The following is a 22197-nucleotide window of genomic DNA, read 5'->3' on the forward strand; positions in this document are numbered from 1 at the left end:
TGGCGGTGGAGTGGCGTTGAAGCTGTCGTGGATGGTTGTGATTTTCTGGTGGAAGAAGGTGGAGAGGTCGTCGCAGAGTTTCTGGGAGGGCGGGATGTCGTTGGAGTTGGCGTTGGGGTTTGAGAGTTCCTTCACGATGCCGAAGAGTTCTTTGCAGTCGTGGGCATTGTTGTTGATGCGTTCAGTGAAGTGGGCGCGCTTGGCGACTCAGATCCGTTGGTGGTGTTCACGGTTGGCGTCTTTGAGGGAGGCGAGGTTGTCGGGTGTGCGCTCTAAGATCCACTTCTTCTTGAGCTTCTGGCAGAGGCTTTTGGAGGCGGTCAGTTAGTCTGTGAACCAGGCTGGTTTTTTCTTTCCTTGGTTGGCGGTGGGTTTCTTGAGTGGGGCTAAGGTGTTGGCGCAGTCGAGGATCCATTGATGGAGGTTGATGGAGGTTGATGGCGGCAGTGCTCGGGTCGGTTGAGTCGGGTGGTGGGTTTTTGACGAGGGTGCTGGTTAGTTGGTCTTGGGTGATTTTTCCCCAACGGCGGTGAGGAGGTAGAGGGATGCGGTGGTGTTCGGTGATTTTCGTATAGGAAAAGTGGACGCAGTGATGGTCGGTCCAGTGGAGTTCGGAGGTGTGGCTGAAAGAGATGTGGTTGCTTGAGGTGAAGAGGGGGTCAAGAGTGTGTCCGGCGATGTGGGTGGGAGTGTTGACCAGTTGACGGAGTCCGAGGTTGAGGAGGTTGGAGGTCAGTGATGCGGTGTTGACGTCGTTGTTATTTTCCAGATGGTAGTTTAGATCTCCCAGGAGGATGTAGTCTGGGGAAGCGAGGGCGTGGGTGCTCGCGAGGTCGGCGACGGTGTCGCTGAAGGGGGCTCTTGGTCCTGGAGGGCGGTATATGAGGGTTCCTCTGAGGGTCGTGTTGGGGTCCGTGTGGATCTGGAAGTGGAGGTGTTCGGCTGTCTTGAGGGTGTCGTCCGTGTGGGTGTGGATTTTGAGGGTGGATTTGTGGGCGATGGCTATTCCGCCGCCGATTCCGTTGGTTCGATCTCTTCTGGTGATTTTGTATCCCTCCGGTATGGCGATTGCGATGTCCGGGGCCGAGGAGTCGTTCCACCAGGTTTCGGTCAGGAAGGCCACGTCAGGGGCGGTGGTGTCGAGTAAGTCCCAGAGTTCGATGGCGTGTTTTCGTGCGGAGCGTGTGTTGATGAGGATGCAGTTCAGGTGGTTGGTGTTGGAAGTTCTTGTTGTTGGCTTCGCCGTTCTGTCGCAGGAGAAGTTGCAGGTGCGGCAGGAGAAAGGTCCTTTTGTGTGCTTCGGGGTTGCAAGGAAGCACTCTGCGGAGGGGCCGGGGTTGAGTGCGCGGAGTTCGTTGGTTGAGTAGCGGACGGAGGGGATGCGGGGGGCGCGGTCCAGGCGCGGACGGGCGCAGACGGGCTTGCCTCTGGCGCACCTCCGCGCAGCGCCAGCCATTAAGAAGGGAGGGGGGAGGGAGGAGCAGCTGGGAGGCGGGAGGGAGCGGCGAATGGGGGCGCGAGGGGGGCGGGGCCGCAGGGAGGCAGCGGCAGGGATCGGAGAGCAGGGGGAGCGCACAAGGGGCAAAAGGCACAAAAAATCGAGCGAAATTAAAGGCAGTCACAATATGAAAACACACAGTATGAAATACAGTAATGGCACAGTACACGATCGGGGAAACAGCAATCAGAGGGGCACAACGGGGGCAGAAGCGCCGGAGGCGAGGTGCAGAAAAATGAAAAAAAAAAACTTACAGGACGGCGGAAAGCGGCACACGGGTCAAGTGAAGCTAGTCAGAGCCCACTAGACCCCAGGGATGAGGCGCAGGAGGATGCCTGCAGGTGGAGGAGGGCCTCGAACACACAAACAGCAGCGTGGTCGGGGGACAGAGGCAGGAGGCAGCAGGTTGGTGCTGTGGTCGTGGGGGGCGAGCTCAGGACCTGAGCCAGTTGGGGCCTAATTCCCTTTATACGGTTAACAACACATATCGTAGGTATATCCTGACAAACGTGCGTCTACGGATTGTACATCATACGGTTGCATTGCCTAAAATGTTGGTGTAGGTATGGCTAGGCCACCATACACATGAGATGGGGAAGTCAACTCAGTCAACACTGCACTTTTTTGCATTAACTAAAAGGAAGAATTTTTTAAAATCTGTTAACTGTAAACATGCACTTAATTACAGACTTGCCTTTATTTGTGTAAACTTAATGACAATTTAGTATGCAATGCAGAGGTTGCCTATGTCATCCAGGCACACCTGAAAAGAAACGGCTAACTTTTTTGGAAACGAGTTATGGTATTTTATGAATGCATGTGTCCTCATTTTTAGCTGTTTTTAATTCACATTTTTACTGTTGCTTTTTTATGGTGTATTTGACCCAAATAAAAACTAGAAACGAAACTAGTATTGATCACAATACAGGCTGCTACAAAGCTGTTAACTGGTCCCATGGGTGCAGAGTGACTTCCAGGTAGTCCTGTTTGTCCAGTTTGCACTACAGTGTCTGATGAGAATTTTATTTTTATGGTAATATCAAACTTCATGAACATTCAGGCTCATTATGTGTCACTGACACGGAGTGAAGAACTGCACAGTTACTCAAATCTATATTGTACTAAAATAGCATCAATTTAAGTTCAGTTTCTGCCAAAAATGCAATTTTGTAAAGCTGCCATTTTAAAACATTTCCTGCTCAGGTTTTGAGACTCGCTCCCTGCCGTGCACAGTTTTCTCATCACTAATTTTATTGCAAATGTTGCAGTTACGTTATGAATGATGCCATACAAGATGTCCTTACTGATGTACTATGTTGGGTAAGTAACAGAGCATGGCAAGCGTGTGAGTTATAGTTACCTTAGGGCACCAGTTTCAGTTTCTTGCGCTATGTAGAACTATAACTAACATCCCTGTAACCTTTGATTTATTCAGTGAATTTGTAAGTTTAAAAACAAAATTCTATGTCCTAACTCTAATGTTTGTTTTTTTCAGTGATTTCTTTTGTTGTTGTTATTTTAAACATTAAGTAATATTTAATTACCTTACATTAATCCAGACCCCGCCAATGGGCGTAGCGGCAGGGGACCAGGCCCTGCGGCCAACACCACCCCCTCCCACAGGCAACCAACCCCAGGTGGAAGCGGCCAGGTCTTGCAGTCAGTCCCCCACAGACACCCACACCTTGCACTGGGAGATGGACATCGGTCCTGGCCCCCAAATGTAGAAAACTCGGGGGGGGGGGCGTTTCCCCAGTCCAATTACATACCTGGGGACGCCAATTACTAAAAGGGGAGGAGGCCGATTTTGGCCCCCAGACCCCATCCAAAGGGGCCCAGACAATTACTGAAAGGTGAAGGGGGGGGGGGGGGGGGGGGGGGGGGGGGGAAACACAGCCCCCCTCCGTGGGATAATTACAGCCACTCACTGCTGGGTGGACTGGCCCCACCCAGAGCATCCAGTGTGCACAGCCGGCTCACTTCCTCCAGCGAGAGCTGCCATTGCTCCCACAGGCAGGGAGCAGCAAGAAATGCTGCTCCTTGCATGTGAGAGCAATTCTTTCATCTGTGTTAGTGCCCGCTTGACTTACTGTTTGCTTGGTGGGAGCTGACAAAGTTCCCGCCAAGCAACAGCAAACAGCTATGTCCAGAAGGTGGGACCTCGAGACAGGGAACCGGCCCTGGGGGGGCTGTCCCCAGGGCCATTAATGGCTCCTTTGTTTCTCCAGGGCCAGGGCCAGCCCCAGGGAGGTTGTGGGCCCCAGGGCCTAAAGCAGCCTGGGAGGGGCACCACAAGGCCTCCCACTCCACTAAAAGGTTTGCCAAGCCCCGAAAGAGGGATTGTTTTAGGGGGAGGGGGTGGAGGTTCCCGAGCCGAATATGGCCCAGGAGAGGGGCTTCATGGCAACGCCCCCTTTGACTATATCATCGCGGTCCCAGGGAAGTGGTGGTCCCTTTCGTGACTCAGGAGGGGGGGTGGGTTGGTCCACCCAGCCCCTTGATATTTTGGGCTAGCCCAAAGAGGTGATGGTCCCTGGGGCCATAAATGGCCTTGGGAGTGCCCCCCACCCCACCCCTCCACCTGACTTACATGTGGCCGGCCCTTGGGAGGTGGCCACCCCCTAGAGCAGAGATCGTCCATGGGGAATGGAGCAGAATGAGTATTCCCCCCCCCCCCCCTTCCCCAAAATAACTCTTGCTATTTGTCTCCGAGACCTGACCCATTCGGGGGAGGGGGGAACAGATGTTTAAACAAAAAAGGTTAACTGCACTTTAACAAAAAAACAGCCTATGTCAATCCTCAGCTATTTTTGCACCAAAAATTAAATGAAAAATGTTTTTTGATCCTATCACTAGTCCTTTTGGGGGAGGGGGGGGGGGGAGCAGTGTCGGGGTAGTCCTATTGGGGGGGCGGGGTTTGACAGTCAATCAGAACTCAGTATGACTTCTGTGGGAGCTGCTGACCCTCCTAGTACCTTAAAATACACATTTATTTTATTTTATTATCTCAAAAACTATTGAGTGGATTTGTATCACAGAAAGATCTTTCTGGACCAAGATCTAGCTTTCTGCCAAATTAGGTGTAATTCCGTTCAGCGATTCGGCCTGTAGTTGTGTCTAAATTCTCTATGGGAATCAATTCCAGTTTTTTGCTCTGCCCTCATTTGAAGAAGTCATAGATATATATATTTACGCTTCGCAAGGTGTTGAAGAGCTTTGCAGAGAGTACCACGCTACTCCGAAACCGAAGGATAGTGGTTACTGTTTGTTGGTGTTGGTTATTGAGATTAGTCATTTGCTCTTGAGAAAAAATAGCATGTATTTACTCCAGTTACTTTGTAATATATTATATTAATACCAGTTAGGTGTGATCTTTACTTGGGGCTATGTGGTTTCAGGTGAACTGCTGGTGAGGTAGGACAGCAGAGAGTAGGTAATGTTAGTTTAAAGAGACAGAGTTCTGAAGTGGAGAGGTTGTGATCTATGAAATGCGATATTAGCCAATTTCAGAATTACAATAAGAAGGATTAAGGGAGACAGGCATGAGTCTGAGAAGAGGCTCAACTCAAAAATAGAAGGCATGCGAGCAAGGAAGGTAAGAAGGGTGATTGAAGAAAGAAAGGAGAGGAATCAAGTGGAAGTACATCATAGTCAGTTTTTCCTAGCAGAAACAGAGTCTAGTGGTTTCTGAGGAAGTATGCATTCACAGGATGTAAGCTATAGAAACAAACATTATACACAGTGCTCCATATCGGTGGCAGACAGCTTAAAGATGTGATAACAAGTATATACATATTGTTGAAACAGTAAGAGCTCTGTCCTGTTGTGTGACAAGCCAAGGACAGAACTTCTCAAACAGTCTGGAGTATCCCAACTTTGGTACAGCGTCAATACGATGCACAAGCGGAGTTGCTGCAGAACAATAAAAGGTCTCATTTAAAGATCTTTCCTCAAAAGTCTGGAATTGAAGGTAGTTCAACCACTCTCTAAACATGAGTTATCTGCACTGGCTGAGACGGTCTCACCAATGGGCAGTCAGATTTATATCCTGTTTTGTCACATAATTATTTCCAGGTGTATGTTGTGTGTTTGTGGTTACTGTAGTATTTGCATTGTACTTGTAAGCGAAGCAGATTGATGATAGCACGTGGGCTCCATTTTGGAAATCCTGTGACTGTTGATGGGGGTGATATCTTCCCAGACAGTCGATATGAATCACATGAGACTATTGGGAGGAGACCTAGATAGTTAAGTGATAACAAATGAGACAAGTCTCCCACATACGATAGTGATAAGGTAAGAGGGGTTGAAATGGCCACCAAACTGATTCATACTTTCAGCTCATGACAATGACTCAAAATAGAGGGTGTCAATCAATACTAAAGGAGTAAATTATTTTCTTACTGTTAGGAGACATTTGTCATTTAAAAATATCATTAATCACAAGATTGGTAAAAAAGAATGTCAGACTGACATTTTCGTATGCTATATTAGGTGCTGGATAAACGTAGAAGTAGTAAACGTTTTGCAGACTTACCCAAGTAAAGGATTGGATGTAGTACTAGCTTCTCTTCGAATGAGCAGGAGTTAATCGTCTTCCACAAACACTATATGCAGGGCTTGTCACTTGACGTTAATAGGACAATACTGGTGAAACTGCCGTAGCCTACTTCAGAATGGTTACAATTCAAACTAACATTTATATGAGCCTATTTCAGGTTTTCATGATCTATGTGGTCATGTTCAAAGATAATGCACTTTAGAAGGCAAAGCTGGTCTTGGTCTGAAAAAGAAAGCCAATATACTTGGCAGACTCTTGTAATGTTCCTCCAATAGATTAGAGTCAGGGAACCATCACTAACATGGCAACTCTGGGTCAGCTTGTTATTAAACTAAGCTATCCCTCTCTGGCACAAAAAAAAAAAAAATCTTTAAAACTTTAAAATGCCTGATCAATTTATCTAAACAGCACTCCTCTTAGAAATAGGTTTTTGATAGATGTAGTTTAAATCTTAGAATTTTGTTACAAAAGGTACAACTATGGAGCTGCTTTCCCTCTAACTCATCTGCCACCCTAGCGAAAAAAACAAGTTCTTAAGTGGAGAGGTCCAATTTTTTGGACCTGGGTGGACTGCAGTAATCAAGGTTGCCATGAGCCAGAGATGAGCCTACTTTGAAAGGACCTCAAATCCCATTGATGTGTACATGTTTAGGTAATGCCTGGTATTTGTATCTTCCATTTGAATTGGCATGCAGTTTGCCATTATGTAGTAAAGAAAAAAAGGGAAGGTCAAGTGGGCACATTCAGTTGCTGCATGCTGATGAGTGAGCCCTTTGTTTCGACCAAGTGTCTGAAATCATCATCATCATCCCTTCATTTAAACATTTATTACCTTAGAAGTGTAAGAATTTGTTTTGTGTGAGGGCCTAGTCTTGAGTGTGAACTTACAACAGTGCTAAAGGTAAAGGGATGGCTGAGTTGTTTAGGGCGACGCTGGCTTGACATCCTAGTCTCCATAACTAACATAATTGATAGTCCAAGCGTTCCCACAGAGTAGTTCTTATCTACAATAATGCAATTTAAGTATTAAAGTTACAAATTGCAGCAATTACGGTATGGAAATTATTGAACTAGCTGTAACTCCAGAAACCAATGTAATCAGGCGCTCAGTTGATAAGAGAACACTCCACAAGGAATCACTAATGCATTTCTTGCATCCAAGAGAGTTTCCAGGGCAATAGAGAGATTGGCTTACTCCTACATGGGCAGACTACAAATTGTGCACCTGAACATCTAAATGGGTTCACTACTTTACTGGGTGAATCCCAAGATTTTTTCCATGAGGTGCTGCTAGAGCACCAGATGATGTTTTTATTACCTTAACATCTAGGCCCTGTCAGACAAAGTCACCTCTTGTGGAACAAACTTCTACAGGACAAGCACCACAATCTCCTAGCCTTCAGAAGATAAATCAATACCGCCTTATTCTAAAGCTCAGTGGCCCAGTTAAAATCCCTTTCGCTTTCTCTTTCAATGACTTAGAAGCAGTTAAGTTATACAGCCTGAGATATAAAACAAAACAAAACAAAGAAATCAAGTAACAAACACTGAAAAAGGAGAAGGTTTCTAAATGATGCTACAGTGGGGCCAAGTGAGAACTGAATTAAGGGTAGCCCCTGTGTGGTTTATCCCTTCAACCCTGCCTTTAGGCAGCACTGGCAACATTCTAGTTTGGGGAGAGGCCCAAAGTCAATATACAATGCCTGTGGTGGTATGGGGGAGAGGACCAAAGGAAAGTATGAAGTTTCTGGAACATTTGACAGCATTTCTAGCAACAGACTAACATGTTTAATTGACTTTAAGCACCAAACATTTTTGCATCATTGTGGATGACTCCTCTGTATCATACCCAAATACTGTGTCACTGTATACCTGTACGGCTCCTAAAACTGTCCTGATTTTTAGATTGTGCTGAAAATGTGGAGATGGCTCAGTAATGTTCCTTTTTATACCTCAGTTCAAAGTGACACGTCGTAACTGTGCTAAAAAGTAGAAATGCCAATAAACATATGTTTAAAAAAAAGCACCCCATTTGCTTTAAAAATCAATACACTTTATTCGATTTAACAGAGTAAATCATAAAAGTCAGAGCACAGATAAGTTCAATAAATACAAAATAATAAATAAAAGTAACAGAATTTAGAGAAATCACAGTTAACTGTACCTTAAAGTGCCTGAACCATACCATGATAAAATATTACACTTCAGGGGATACTAATTGTAAAAACAAAAGTGCCGATCTCACTTGTTCAAAGTTTATGGGAAGCAAAAAGGTCGGTAAATATGTACGGTGCGATATGCTGAACATGCGGCAAATCATAACAACATACAAAGTATCAGCAATGGAAGCACTGTCACAAGGACATACAGGAAAGACTGAATCAGCTGCGGTTGAGAAGCATGAGCAGTGGAAACAAACTGAGCATGCAAAGGGTCAGCAGCCTTTGATGGTGACTGGACATGTCCAGATTTATGTACGGTTCCATGCCATTCACGGATTTAACCAAAGAACAGTGACGCAGAGAATACATGGTCAAAGTAAGGGCCTTGTGCTCTGCTGCCTCCTTGGCGCTAAAGGCCCGTTTAACCCTTGTAACATTTGCTTTGACTAAACAAAATAGATGAGAAAAAAAGCTCCGGTCTCCCTAGAACTCTCAAGATGGACAACACATAATGAAGCCAGGGGATTTGTGATGTGCTGTCCAAACCCAAACAGTCGCAAACCCATTAACATGTTGAGCTCCAACTCAACCTTCAACCAAACGGAAATCCAAAGAAGCAAGGGACGAAGGCGGATGAGATCAGATATGAATCCCATGCCCAGTTCGTCATGGGCAACCTCAGTAGGTGTACTTTGTGGGATCCTTAGGAGCCCTCTAAAAACTTGTGTTTTGCTGTTGGAAAGGGGACAATAGGCCCATAACCCCAAATCTCAGTCATAACTGACTACGGGGATACATTTGGCTTTGAAAATATGCAGACAGACTTCAAGTGAGTAAGCCTAAGCCGGACAGAAAAATCACCAATGCTGTGAGTGGCCCTATTGAAAGACTTTATGGTATGATTAATCAGTGATTGCCAGTTAAGACGAGAATCCAACAGAATACCCAAATAACTGAAGTAAACCACCTTACTGATATGGAGGCACACTGCTGCAAATTTCTGGGTTTTTGTGTTATTTGGAAAACGACTGTGACATAAGCATTCAAATCTTTAGTGGAAAGATCAAGAATGTCCACAGAACTAATGAAAACATCTAACCCCAAAAAAAAAACACAGTAGCCCCTTGGAAGTGTGTGTGATTAAAACGTATCTGCATAAGGCACAGCAGGAATCTAATGACCACCAACCCTGGGAACATTCAGGGGCATTTCTGTTAAAACTGATTTGAGGCGATTAATAAAAAGAATAAACAAAAAAGGCATATGTATGCAGCCTTGGCAAACTCCTTGCTTGAAGTTAAAGTGTGGCGTGCATTCCCTATTGGGACCATATCTTACCGCGGTAGAAAGGCCATTGTGCAAATCTTGCAAGGAAGTGGCCAGTGCACTCTCAACACTATCATGGACCACAATTTGCCATGACCAACGATCAAAAGTCGAGCTGAGGTCCATTAAGGCCAAGTGGATTGCACCCCCCATCTTGGCTTTATTAAATTTGCAGACAAGTAAATAAAGATTTCGATTTTGCTCAATAGAGCCCCAACCAGGACTAAAACCATATTGTAAATCCTACAGGATGCTATGCTCTAAAGCCCAGGACAAGAGAGAGTCCAACAACACCTGGTCTAATATATTCACCTTGGAATCTATCAGAGATATGGGCCTATAAGATGCGTAGTCTGCTCTAGTCCCCTTCTTAGGGTCGAGTGCGTGGCCATATTGTAATCTCTCTGTGGGTGTCTAATCACGCCCATGTCACGCCTGCCAGTCACTAGTTCGTGGGCTTGCCTTTTAAAAAATCAATTTGATTCCATTTGTGAAAGGCATGCATACATCATGCCTTTTCTGCTGTTTAGCCCTTGAGTGCACCGGTAAACCACTGAAAACATAAGAGGCTGTGTGTGTTTTCAGGACTGCTTTACATTTCCATTGCCTCTGCAGCACGATCTCATTGGGCAGAAGTCGAGTGTTTTGCCATAACTGCACTTTTGCCGGCAACATGAATAACTGCACTTTTGCCGATATGTTTCACTGCAAGCGAACTTCTGTTTCTTTTTCTCTGTCTCCCCTTCACGTTCATTGCAAACATCGGTTTGCATATGTGAAACTGTTACTTTTCATCATTAATTTATGTGGCAAGAAAAGTCTGGTTAGGAGTTTACAATGCTAATAGCGCTAACAAGAGCAAACGCGTTACCCACTGCATTGCAAATGCTCATAAGAAATTGCCAAAATGGTGGCAAAGGACCACTGGCAGCAGCATTTAAGTATAGTGTTAGTAAAGGGTCCCACAAGTGAATGAAAGCCTGATACAGGTCACCGAGGACCCCGTCTGGACCAAGGGCCTTTCCTGAGGTGGAACAAGAGATTGCTGTTCTGATCTCTAACCATGAAATACAATTCTCTGGACCACCTGGCATTGGGCAGGGGGTAATCTGAACCCTCATAATAGTAAATGGCCTCAAAGTGACCAATCCAAGCCTGCCTATTGATGGTTAGAGCCTGATTAGACAGCTCAAAGTTAAACAGTGGGTGGTTCACCACTAACCAGAAGGCAGCGTTGCCTCGCTGTGAGCTAGAAACAAGCAAATTCTCCCAAGCCACCCTTTTTTAACTGATTCTTATGCTCTTTGCACGCTGAGCTATAGGTTACCATTGCCTTCCTCACTGGCAGCAAGGTTTTTTGTTTATGCAGGGCTGCTGGCAAGTCCTTATGCGCTCGCAAACACTTCTTGACAAGCCACCTGCCTGGGAGTGGGGGAGAAAGCACTCCAGCCCTAGAGAGGGCAGATTTAATAGATATGCAAATGCTAGAAAAGGACATAAAACTATGGGCAAAGGCATTATAGTCAAGGCAGATTAAGAAGCCAGACAAACAATAAGTGACTAGAGTAGAGATGAAATCAGTTAGCGATAATCGAAACCCACCTGATACTTCAACTCTAATTGGAAGTTATTACCTGCTCCTTAAACAAGCTTTCTGCATTCACAGGTTTCTCTGCCCACAAGAAAGTGGTCATCAGGGGACTGGGATCATAGAGATTCCCACACAACAAACCGAAGCAAACATATAATCAATACTAGAGCTAGCGCCCCACCCCTAAATGTGGGTGCCCACTCTGCCACCTCATGTCCCATTAACTCCTGAGGGCACCAACCCTCTATTGGTTATAGAAAGGTCAGGTGGCTGAAGAAAGCTGGACTCGCCTGGATGGAAGCTTTGGCGACACCGGGGAAAGCATTTGACCAAGGAACTAAGTTTCATAACGGATTCTCAACTTATGATTGAATGCGGCTCATGGTCACACCCAACTTCTCCACCATCTCCTCCAAGGTGGCAATTTTTAAACTAAAAGCATCAAGAGCAGACAAAATCTTCGAGTCCAGATTGACAAACAAGTTTTGATGGTTAGACAGACCCTTATGAGTCTCATGCGTCTGGGCAGAGAGTCCCTTCTATTTTGCTTTCACTAATGACCGGGCTGACAATCACTGGAATGCACTTCTCAGTTCAAAGAAGACATTTATTATTATTTCACCATGAGGTTCCTAAAAAAAAAAAAAAAGTAGCTTAGTAGATTGAAAGCACACGTTTAAAAATAGTCACAGCAATGGAAGAAAAATATACCAAAATGATTCTCAACTGCAATGTACACAGCAAATATATGTGGATATATTATATCATAATTGGAAAGCGAATAAAAGTAAAAATTCATCACCGTAGGCCCTCCCAAGTTCTTCATCTATCTCATGCCAGCAAGAAGATGATCCCGTTCAACTGCGAGAAAGATCTCCACCCTCACTGGACAGATATGTTAGGCATATGACGTCTAATCCTGACCGAGGTCTTGGAAATTTCACCGCTACTGAGCAGGGACACATTTTATATCTTAAAGAACCGTAGAAGGGCTTTCTGGAAAAAACCCTCCCATAAAAAAAGAAATATTCAAACATGCTGGTTCATGTAGGTCAGAGTTGAAAGAAACAGGTTAGAACTGGCCAGTTTCCCAAATTGTCTCTCTCAAGACCAAACCGTTCCCTGCACTGAAAAAACAAAGTCTGGGACATTCTTAACGTGCGGACTGCCTACATCCTTCATATTATGTTTCAGTGATAATATGTCCTAGCTCTTCAGTGAGAAAGAATATGAAAACAAGCAGAGTTTACAATGTGCAGCCTTTAACATGGCAGGGTCTAAAGCTACGATAAAGTCAATAGGCAGCTAAACTGAATACAAAATGTAATCTGAAACTGGTGAACACTAGACAGCTAATCCAGGTGCAAAGTAGTGCAAAACAAAGTCAGTGGTCAAAAACACATATTTCACTACACCTTCTTGGCACCCTTTCCAGATTTACGATCAGGCTTGCACAGGTTTAACAACGCTGAGTTTCCAGTTTTAGCCCTGTCATCTTCCCTGCGGGTGTCCGTCCTGGTTTAAGGTTATTAGGGACTCAGAGGTCAACAAGTATCTCCAAGTAAGTATTCTCATTGACTTGACCAAAAGTCCCAATAAAGATGTTAGGAGGGTGGCCCAGCCCAATTTCCTCCAGGGTCCAACGGGCACAGATGGGCCAGTTCTTAGTCTAGTCTTCACCTGAGAACACGCCTGAGAGCGTCACACAGTGCAGGGGAAAAGCAGGCAGCAATTTATAGCGTTTGACCGGCACAGGTGCTCTCACCCTCTTCTCATAAACAGAGCTTCTGGGACTCATTGTCCTCCTCCTGCCCCAGCCCCAGCGTCACCTCCATTTTCCTTCAAACATTGACACAACTGTCCAAATAAAACCATGCATAAAGCTTTCTTTTTACCACTCATCAACAGATGTTCTCAATTAAAAGAAAACAAAAAACATATATATAAATGGCTGCTTGACAACTAACAAATATTCTCAGTCACAGAGAATCAAAAGGACACACTACAACAATTTTATTGTGTAAAAAAATAAAATGACAAACAAAAGCCAATGATTAAGAGCCTGAGGCCAAGTGTTACAGGATCCTCATTTAACAGAGGATCCCCACTCCTGGAAGTACAAAAAGACTATTTGTGCAGTCTATTGTCAGACACTGGCAGCTGACTGCTTTAAAGAAGAATCAAGTTAATTGTTTTACTCCTCATACGTTTCCCTGTTTTTTTTTAGATATGAAAATATCTTTCAAACAAAAAATGGGTATTTACTGGCTTATGGAAAGCGATATATTTAATAAACGGTTCTGAAATGTTACAATGCCATGTCTAAAAATATGAAAATCATACGATTACCATTGAGAATCAAGAACATGCAAGGCTTACAAACACAAGAGGTACTGCATCACCAATGACATTTCTATGTACTTGTTTATCAATATATAAAGCACAATAAATAATTTTAAGTGCCAAAAGTGCTGCATACCATACATCAGTGCTGTTTTTGGAAGATGGGGGCCCGAGAGCGTGTCAGTCTGCCCAAATATGAGGCGCATGGCCTCAGAAAATTCCTTGAGTTGGGCAGGGGTAGCGCCGGCTCCCAGAAAGTTATGGAGTCACACAGCGGAACCAGATGGAGGCTCCGAAGACGGAGGCATAGAGTGTCGATGCTCTTCCTGCGGCGCCCAAGCGACGGGGTGAAGTTGAAGAATGTTTGGCTTCTTCAACGACTTCATGTGATTAGTGTCTTGTGTCCAGATGACTTGGATGACGAAGAGCGGTGATGATTCCGCAAGCGGTCTCCTGACCTTCCTATCGAACAAGACTGGGAACGACGTGCAGTCGAGTGCCGGGCCACCATGAGCTTTAGGGACTAATCCCTCTCCATTCGGGTTCATGGCCCGACAATCCGAGCTTGACTTCAGGCCATGGTCGCACTCTAGACACCGGAGGCACACAAGGTGTGGATCCCTCACCATCATCATTCGGTGACAGGAGTCACAGGGCTTGAATCCGGCTTTACGGGACATACGTTGACGCATCCTAAAGTCATTAAAAACTAATCAACAAAAGTGTTGCAGTGAGGCCAAAAAATGACTGGGTAGCTCTCATCCGGATCTACACATAGGCTGGAGCTGAAAGAAACTGACGTCAGCACGCCTGGGTGGCGCCTATATACGACTGCCACGTCACAAGAGCAATCAAGATGCCAACAACACCCGTAAAGTCAACCTACGCCACCTAACGGCGCACGGGGGTACTGCTCACAGAAAAATCTTTGTATCTAGTCTGATGCCTGGGGGGAAATTTTAAGGTAAGGAATATGCAACTAGAAGTCTATCAGATGTGCTGTTTTAGAAAGATGGGTATAGTGGAAGAACGGGTTTCTTTCACCGTTTATTTACAACTACAGAAATGGCTCATCTAACGCATGGCATAAATAAGGAATGTTATTTTAAAAGCAGCACTATGTAACATAGGGTTCTCACTAATCGGGGTGTAGTTTTCATGACTCAAAGGCTCCCCCTAAAGTGATCCCGTTTGTTAATGTTCCTAAAGGAATTGCAGCATAGTGAAACTGCCTGGCAGTGGTGCACTGCAGGCACGCTGGTTGCTGGAGACATGATGGCAGGGAACAAAGAAAATGGAAAGCAGGTAGTTGAGGAGATGAGGGAAGTGGTAACCTGGGAGTAAACGTGTAAGCATTTTTACTTCTGGGTCGGGCCACCTACATCAAAATACCTAAAAAATAACACCCATGAACAGCATGGCGAGAAGCAGGACAAACAGGTACGTGGCCTGGAATTAAGAATAAGAAAAAAAAAAAAGCATTTGCAATGCAATGGGTCTCACGTTTGCTCGAGTCAGAGCTGTTAATATTGTAAATTCCTATCTGGACTTTTCTTGCAACTTAAATTGAAAATGAAAAGTTAAACAGTTGACATAAGCAAGCCGATACAAAGTGCCATGGCCGACATGAGCATGAGCGCGAAGGAGAGCTACAGAAGGAAAAACAAGTTCACTAAGTCAAGCGTATTGGCAATCAAGCAATTATCCATGCAACAGGGTCGATGTCCCAGGCAGAAACAAAAGCGCACCAAGGAGGGACAATCGTAAAGCATTTACCAATGATAACAAAGGATTTTCGAAGGGCAACCCCACAAACGAGTAATGGTAATGGTGTGCAGTGGGTGTGGTTAAAAGCCCACAGGACTTACAACAGGTCAAAGTTCTTGCTCACTCGACCTAAAAAGGCACATATAGAGGTAAGGCAGTGAAGTATGGGGGTAGTTACAAGGAATTTCAACTCAGGAACCTCACAAATTGGCATGATTTGTTCTGTTATTCCTGCAGTAATTCACCAAAAATCAAGTAAACTATCCACACAGTCTGAATAAGAACAATACATTACATAGTACACCAGTTAATAGTGCATATGTGGTTGATATACAATACACTGCCGTACAGATTCTACAAGACTCCTAATCATCCAATGCAATTTAGGGGTGAAGAGGTTTCTGGTTTAGGCTATATTTTGAGGGAGCAAAAGACTAATTCGATGGAGAAAAAAAATCAAAGGTTACTGAGTTACCAAACTTCTTTCTGGTATAAATTAGTACAGTATGCATTAATTAAGACCTCAAATCCCAGTTGTCTTCAAACACCTATTTTTCATGATATTCTTTAATATTTAAATACTCACACAAGCAAAATATAACACCCATTAGAACCAAATTTCATTTGGTCTTGTGAAAACATGCCCTCTTGGGTGGAGGCCTTAAGGACTGCAGATCCACAGTGGCCAAATGCTTTCCCAAAGTCAAGAGGCAAAAGAGCGAGAAACAGTGAAACAGAAATAGTGACCGAAACAGAATAAACAAGCAGCATTTCCAATGCAATAGGTCTCACGTTTGCTTGAGTTAGAGCTATTCGTGTTGTAAATTTGAAACTGGACTTTTCTTGCCACTTAAATTGAAAATTAAAACCGGTGACATAAGCGAGCCGATTCAAAGCAATGAGCATGAGCACCAAGGAGACAAAAAAAGAAAAAGAAGTTCGCTCACCGTCAATCGTGCAATTATCCATGTAACAGGGGCAGCCTGCAAGGCGGCAACAAAACCACCACAAGGAGGGACAAACGTAAAGCATTTACCAATGATGAGAATGGATTTTTGAAAGGCAAGCCCAGGAAAGAGTGAAAGTCATGGGCATGCAGTGGGCATGGTAAGAAGCCCACAATACTTACAACAGGTCAAAATACTTGCGCACTCGACCTAATAAACTAATCACTTTTTTTTTTTTTTTTTTTAAGTCAGAAACTATAATTCACGTGTAGTCAGGAATTCTGAATGTTTGACACTTATCCTAGAGAGGGGCTTCTTACTTTCATGGGTCCTGCATCACACAATAGGCGTTTTGTTTGATGTCAGCTTGTGTTGCCAGGACATCATTCACTGGAGAGCCCCGTTAAAACAACGGAAACCATTTAGTTTGAGAAGTTGCATTGTTTTTAACTGAAAACAGATTCTATTTGTAAAGCCATCTGTCTATGTTAACCAGTTTTCAATCAAAAAGAATACATGAAAACCCATCTATGCATCATTATCTTCAGCCACACAGTATCCAACTTAATTCACAATTATAATAAGATATTCATCTTTCAGATGGAGGCAGTCAGAACATTAACATTCAAAACTCTCTCACCTTTAAGTTATACTTAAAGAAGAACAAAGCAATAATGTGGACAACAGCTTGAAACATAATATGATCTATCATGAGTTGTATCCAATATTAATTTTTCTGCTGGAAAGCCAAGCATGTTGGTTTAGGAACTTATAACAGCTATTTCAGAAGCTGATCAACTCCGTTTCTAACGCATTACGCATCACGCATTTAAAAAACACAGATTCTGAGGTCCCTCATGAAAAGCATGAAGTTCTCGTGATTTTCAAATTGTAAACTAGAGTGATTACCACATCACTAGAGACACAAGGACGAAGAGAATAAATGACGACAAATTCATGGACATATAGCTACTGTGACGACATGTACCACCATCCTCGTGCTCTTTTCCTCCGGTGACCCACTCATTCCACACATTCCTTTTCAGCGAAAACATATGCTTGTACGAAAGGCATAGCATTCTAGTTTACTGGCATTTTCAATGTTGGCTCAATGGTTAAAAAATGGTATTCTGTGCAACTGAGCCAGACTTGCAACCATTTTCAAATATCGACTTTTTCAACCCTGCCAAAATTAGATGCTGGTAACATGATATCTTAAAGCAGCAATGAGGCACTGGTCTCAACCACGGACTTGAAACTACAAAGCAGAGAAAAGCGTCTTCAAAGCAGAGATGACAGAGAGCCAAACTATACCCCCCCCCCCCCAACATAAACACACACACACACACACACAAATCACTGTTGCAAGAAAGTGCCGGTGAACGGTTTACCTTTGTCGTTACGATGCACAAACAGTCCATTGCTCTGGCATAGCAGCGACCGGTGCACACATCAGAGTAGTTGTCAGCACATCGCAGGCACCTTCAGCAAACGATAAACTGAGAGCAAAAAATACAAGGCTGCTCATCAGAGGTAGCCAGGGGGCTTGGCAACTTCCCGCTCTGACCTAGAGGCAGGAACCCAATTTGATGATCTAAGTACCAGCTCCGAAGATGTAAGCACCCCAAATCTGGCTTCTAAGCCGCTTTATTTTCTAATTATCGCTGTTTAAAAAGCTAAACCGGGAAGATGACAGCTCAGTCCATGCCGGTTAACAACTGCTGCCTCCAAGGTGGGCTCGTTAATCTAGCCCAGTAAGGATTACTTGGACATGAGGTCTGCTGAGCGGCAGTAGATGAAATGTTGTACCGCGTGTGTGTACTGCCTGAGAGGCTCCTAGGAAGTGATTTTCTCTCGTCTCATCAGAATCCCAGCAGTTCTTCAAAAAAAGAAAAGCAGCAAACTACACCGGCATGCGAAGCTCACTCTGCTCATGCCTGTTCAGCTGCTGCAGTCTGTAAAAGAACTGACTTCCTACAGCAGGAAAAATGGAATATTCCATGTGGAATTTTAGTGCGGGGGAGACTGAAAAGTCGTCAAGGAAGCCGACCATCGCTTTTAAGTAAGAGGAAAGAAGAATCAATTGAAATAAAACACTTTTGTACTTCACCTTTAATCGAGTCGGTGAACGGTTACGGTTTATTCCAACACAGAAAAAGCGATTGAGGTATCAAATGAACCCCGCATACCTTTCTGTGTCAAATAAATGTTAATTGTAAATTTCGCCGTCAACTTAAAATATGGTTCTAAAAATATTTTCAACTATTCAGGACTCTATCCACGCTACTCTTATGTTATGGGTCTCCTCACTTAAATTACGCATCGCAAACAATATACCTTCAATAATGTTCATATACAATTTGATATTCTATGATTTATTTCATTTGGATTTCTACATTCAAGACTGCAAGGGCACAATTAAGGGTCCTCTTACACACGTAAGCCCACTGGGCAAGGAACATAAGACCTGCTGTACCTGAAAAGCACAGCCCACATTTCATGTATAAAACATCAAAGTGTGTAATTTCACATTGAATTTTATCTTAAACCAATGACTTTTGAAGATGATAAACTAATAAGTGTCCATTTCATACAAGTCAACATGCAAAGAAAGTGGAAGGGAATTTGTTATTGTTTTGGGATGCCTTTTACTTATTGTGTGGTGCTGTACGGTATAATTTTGTAGTGTTGTGTTTTAATCTTTTGTTATTATTACTATGTTGTGGAGTTGTAATTTATTGGTATTTTAGTTCGTTTTTAGGGTCGAGCCTGCATTGCATGAACTCGCGCATGCGTATCGCAGTGAGACGCTTTAGTATTTAGAAAGGGGCTTGGAGCCCTGTCAACTTCACATCAGTGTTTTTTATTGATTTGTGGGCTTGCCTAATAAAATCTGCTTGCTTTCATTAGTCGAAGGCACGCATACGTCATGCCTTGTCCGGTAGCTAGCCCTCCTCGAGCGCAGCGACCAAGTACAGAAAACATGCGAGGCTCGCTGTTTTCCATCGGGCTCAGACTTCTTTTTCTCTAATTTACGAGCGCGATCTCGCTTGGCAGAAGTCGAGCTCTTTACATAGTTAATTTCACTTTTTCAGGTTATGTACATAAATGCACTTTTGCCCGATAGGTGAAAAGTCGGGTTAGGAGTTTACAAGCGATCAGCTCTAACATGAGCAAACGCGAGACCTGTTGCATTGTAAATGCTTGTTTATTGTGCTGTCCGGTTATGCTTGATATTGGTTTGGTAAGATGTGTTTTGGTGTTGTATTATGCAGCGCAAAAAGGCGAATTATGCAGCAAAATGCAGCACACATCGTAATAGTATTATTTCATTATTTTGAAATTTTTAAACATGAAAACGCTGTTTGGGTATTTATAGCACCTCATTAGTATCAGTTGAACACCCAGATATAGCAATAAGCAACCAGTTCCAACTTTGCAAAGGACCTTCCACTGTGCTGTGTAACAAGAGTCCGTGCATTTTTATTAAATTTTTGAACCTTTTGCGCTACAAACACATTTTTTTAGTTAAAAACTGCAGATTATGCAGCAGATGAGGCAACTGCACCAACCTTATAACTATGTGAAAATCGCCGAACAATTCCAATGGCCCTGGTTATAGTTGTGTAAAGGTGTTGCTCACCTGTGTTGTTTGTCAATATTTAATGCCAAATAATTGTACTGTTGAAATGTTGCTCTTTATTAATATTTAACCATTTTGCTGCAAAGCCCTCCCCTGGCATCTTTCTGGGAAATAGCCAATTCTCCCTATTTTTGTGCTTTCAACCTCCTCCCAGTTAGCAGTAGAAAAGGGTGTGAATCCAATGGTGGATCTGGGACAGTTATACATTTCTGGAACGTAGACAACATTCTGAATTCAGCAAGAGGTCATTTGTGTAGATCCTTCAAGGTTCACTCAAAGAAAGCAACAGTTGAAATAAAAACAATATTGAAATGGAGTTAAAAAAAAAAAAAAACAGCCTTTTGTGTCTACATATTTATCTGTGACTTTTTCTAACTATGGCTGATGCTCGAAAGCAATATACCATTACATCAGCTGGGCCGTTTTGGTTGCCGGGATATATAGGACGTGTAAGTTCACAACGAATCCTAGGTACTCAGAGCAAATTACTGAGCTGCACCTTGCAATGGTTTTTCATTGTGTACTGCGTATACAGGAATTCATTTGGTAAAATATTAAGAGTGAAAAATAGGTATCAAGGAAACCTGTGTTTTCAGAAATGGAAGCAAGATATGGAGCTTAGAAGCAGTGGTTATTTGCACATCTCTGAATTTGGGGTTATCCATACTAGCATGTGAATTTGAGGGCATTTCTCAAAATGGCTTCTTTCTTACAAACTAACATATATTTGGAAGGCATAAATGCAGAGAAAGACAACTGACAATAACACTTATTCTACTATTCTATGTTCTCCTAAGTCTCCTGATAAAAATGGTACCTCACTTGTGTGGGTAGGACTAGTGCAATGTAACAGCCCAAAATACATGGCTACATCGAATTTTCCATGCAAAACTGACCTGTGTTTTGCAAAGTGGGTAGTTTGGTTGTCAGTTTTCAAGAATGTACAGGTTTGGTAGGTTTCCCTAGGTACCAGATTAGGTAGGGCTTAAAAACCACAGCTACCCACTTTGCAAAAAAAAAAAGTGAGTCAGTTTTGCGTAGAAATATTTGATGTATTCATGTTGCATTTTAGGCCATTTCCTGTTGCGGGCACTAGCCCTTCCCACACAAGTGAGGTTCTATTTTCATCACAAGAGTTGGGCAATGCTGGGTGGAAGGAAGTTTGTTGGTCAGTGTAGATTCAAGAACTTTCCATCACAAAAATGGGAGGAGAATGTGTTTTCATAGTTCAAGTTTGAGGTTTGCAAGGGATTCTGGATAAAACAACCTGGTGAGAGCCACACAAGGCACTCCATACTGTATCCCCTAGGTGTCTAGTTTAAAAAAAAAAAAAAAAAAAAAAAAACTGGTACAGGTTTGCTAGGTTTCAGCTGAGGTAGGGCCCAAAAACCACAGCTACCCACCTTGCAAACAAAACTGGTCAGGTTTGCAAGAGATGTGGGGTAAAACAACCTGGTGTGAGCCACACAAGTCACCCACCCTGGATTCCCCTAGGTGTCTAGTTTTAAAAAATGTACAGGGTTGCTAGGTTTCCCTAGGTGCCAGCGGCGGTATGGCCCAAAAACCACAGCTTCCCACTTAGCAAAAAACAGGTCAGGTCAGGTCAGCAAGGGATTCTGGGTAAATCAACTTGGTGAGAGTCACACAAGTCACCCCACCCTGGATTCCCGTAGGTGTCTCATTTTCAGAATGCTAGGTTAAACAGCCATTTTTGTTTTCTTAGCAACTGTGGTGCAGTGCAACAAACCTGCATGAAACTGCGCAAAATATCGTTAATTCACTTTGGCTCCTTCATGGAAACCTTTACACTGATCCTCTACGCGAGTGGCAAGGGGGGAGAGAGAAAAAAAAAAAGTGGTGCCCGGAGGTTGGGATCATGAGCAGACTGTAACTACAATGATCCCCCTTAATTGTTACCATAGGAAAGTTTGATCTCTAATACAGAAAAATACAGTTTAACAGAATAACACCAAATCTGGCAGAAAGCTTTAGTTGGAAAGAGTGTTATTCATTATTTGGTGTAAATCAGTTTAGTAGTTTGAGAAATTAGTGTTTGAAAAGGTTTTACGGGTAGGTATGAAGGGGCTAACTATCACAAAAAGTTAAATAATATCTGGATTGTTGGTATCCTGAGATGGTCTGATTGGTCAGTTTATTAGAGAATAGTAAATTCAGATCAGCTGACCTCAACATTAACAATGTTGTAGCAGCTGTTAGAAAATGGGTTTCTGGTTGGCTAGCACTTAAAACTAAGCCAGGCAGAACCCGTACTCCAGTCAGGGTGAGTTAGTTACACACCAAAGGTAACATGTGCTCACTCCCTGGTGGCTTGGCACATAGCAGTCAGGCTTATCCTCGT

The 22197-nt window shown here is 43.5% G+C and overlaps 1 protein-coding gene across 7 annotated transcripts in view; it reads right to left on the minus strand.

The window, feature by feature from the left end:
• The window catches only part of DLG1 (discs large MAGUK scaffold protein 1), a 953275-nt gene that overhangs the window by 787899 nt on the left and 143179 nt on the right, over nucleotides 1-22197 (minus strand). Inside the window, exon 1 of one of the 7 annotated variants that reach the window (XM_069213154.1) lies at nucleotides 17587-18152. The exons of the other annotated variants lie outside the window; for them this stretch is intronic. Within the exon in view, the coding sequence (XP_069069255.1) occupies nucleotides 17587-17616 (30 nt within the window). The 5' untranslated portion in view covers nucleotides 17617-18152. Of the gene's footprint in view, nucleotides 1-17586; nucleotides 18153-22197 lie in introns of those variants that run through there. 7 annotated transcript variants of the gene reach the window in all.

The sequence above is a fragment of the Pleurodeles waltl genome, chromosome 11 (assembly GCF_031143425.1).
Source record: "Pleurodeles waltl isolate 20211129_DDA chromosome 11, aPleWal1.hap1.20221129, whole genome shotgun sequence".
Taxonomy (NCBI): domain Eukaryota; kingdom Metazoa; phylum Chordata; class Amphibia; order Caudata; family Salamandridae; genus Pleurodeles; species Pleurodeles waltl.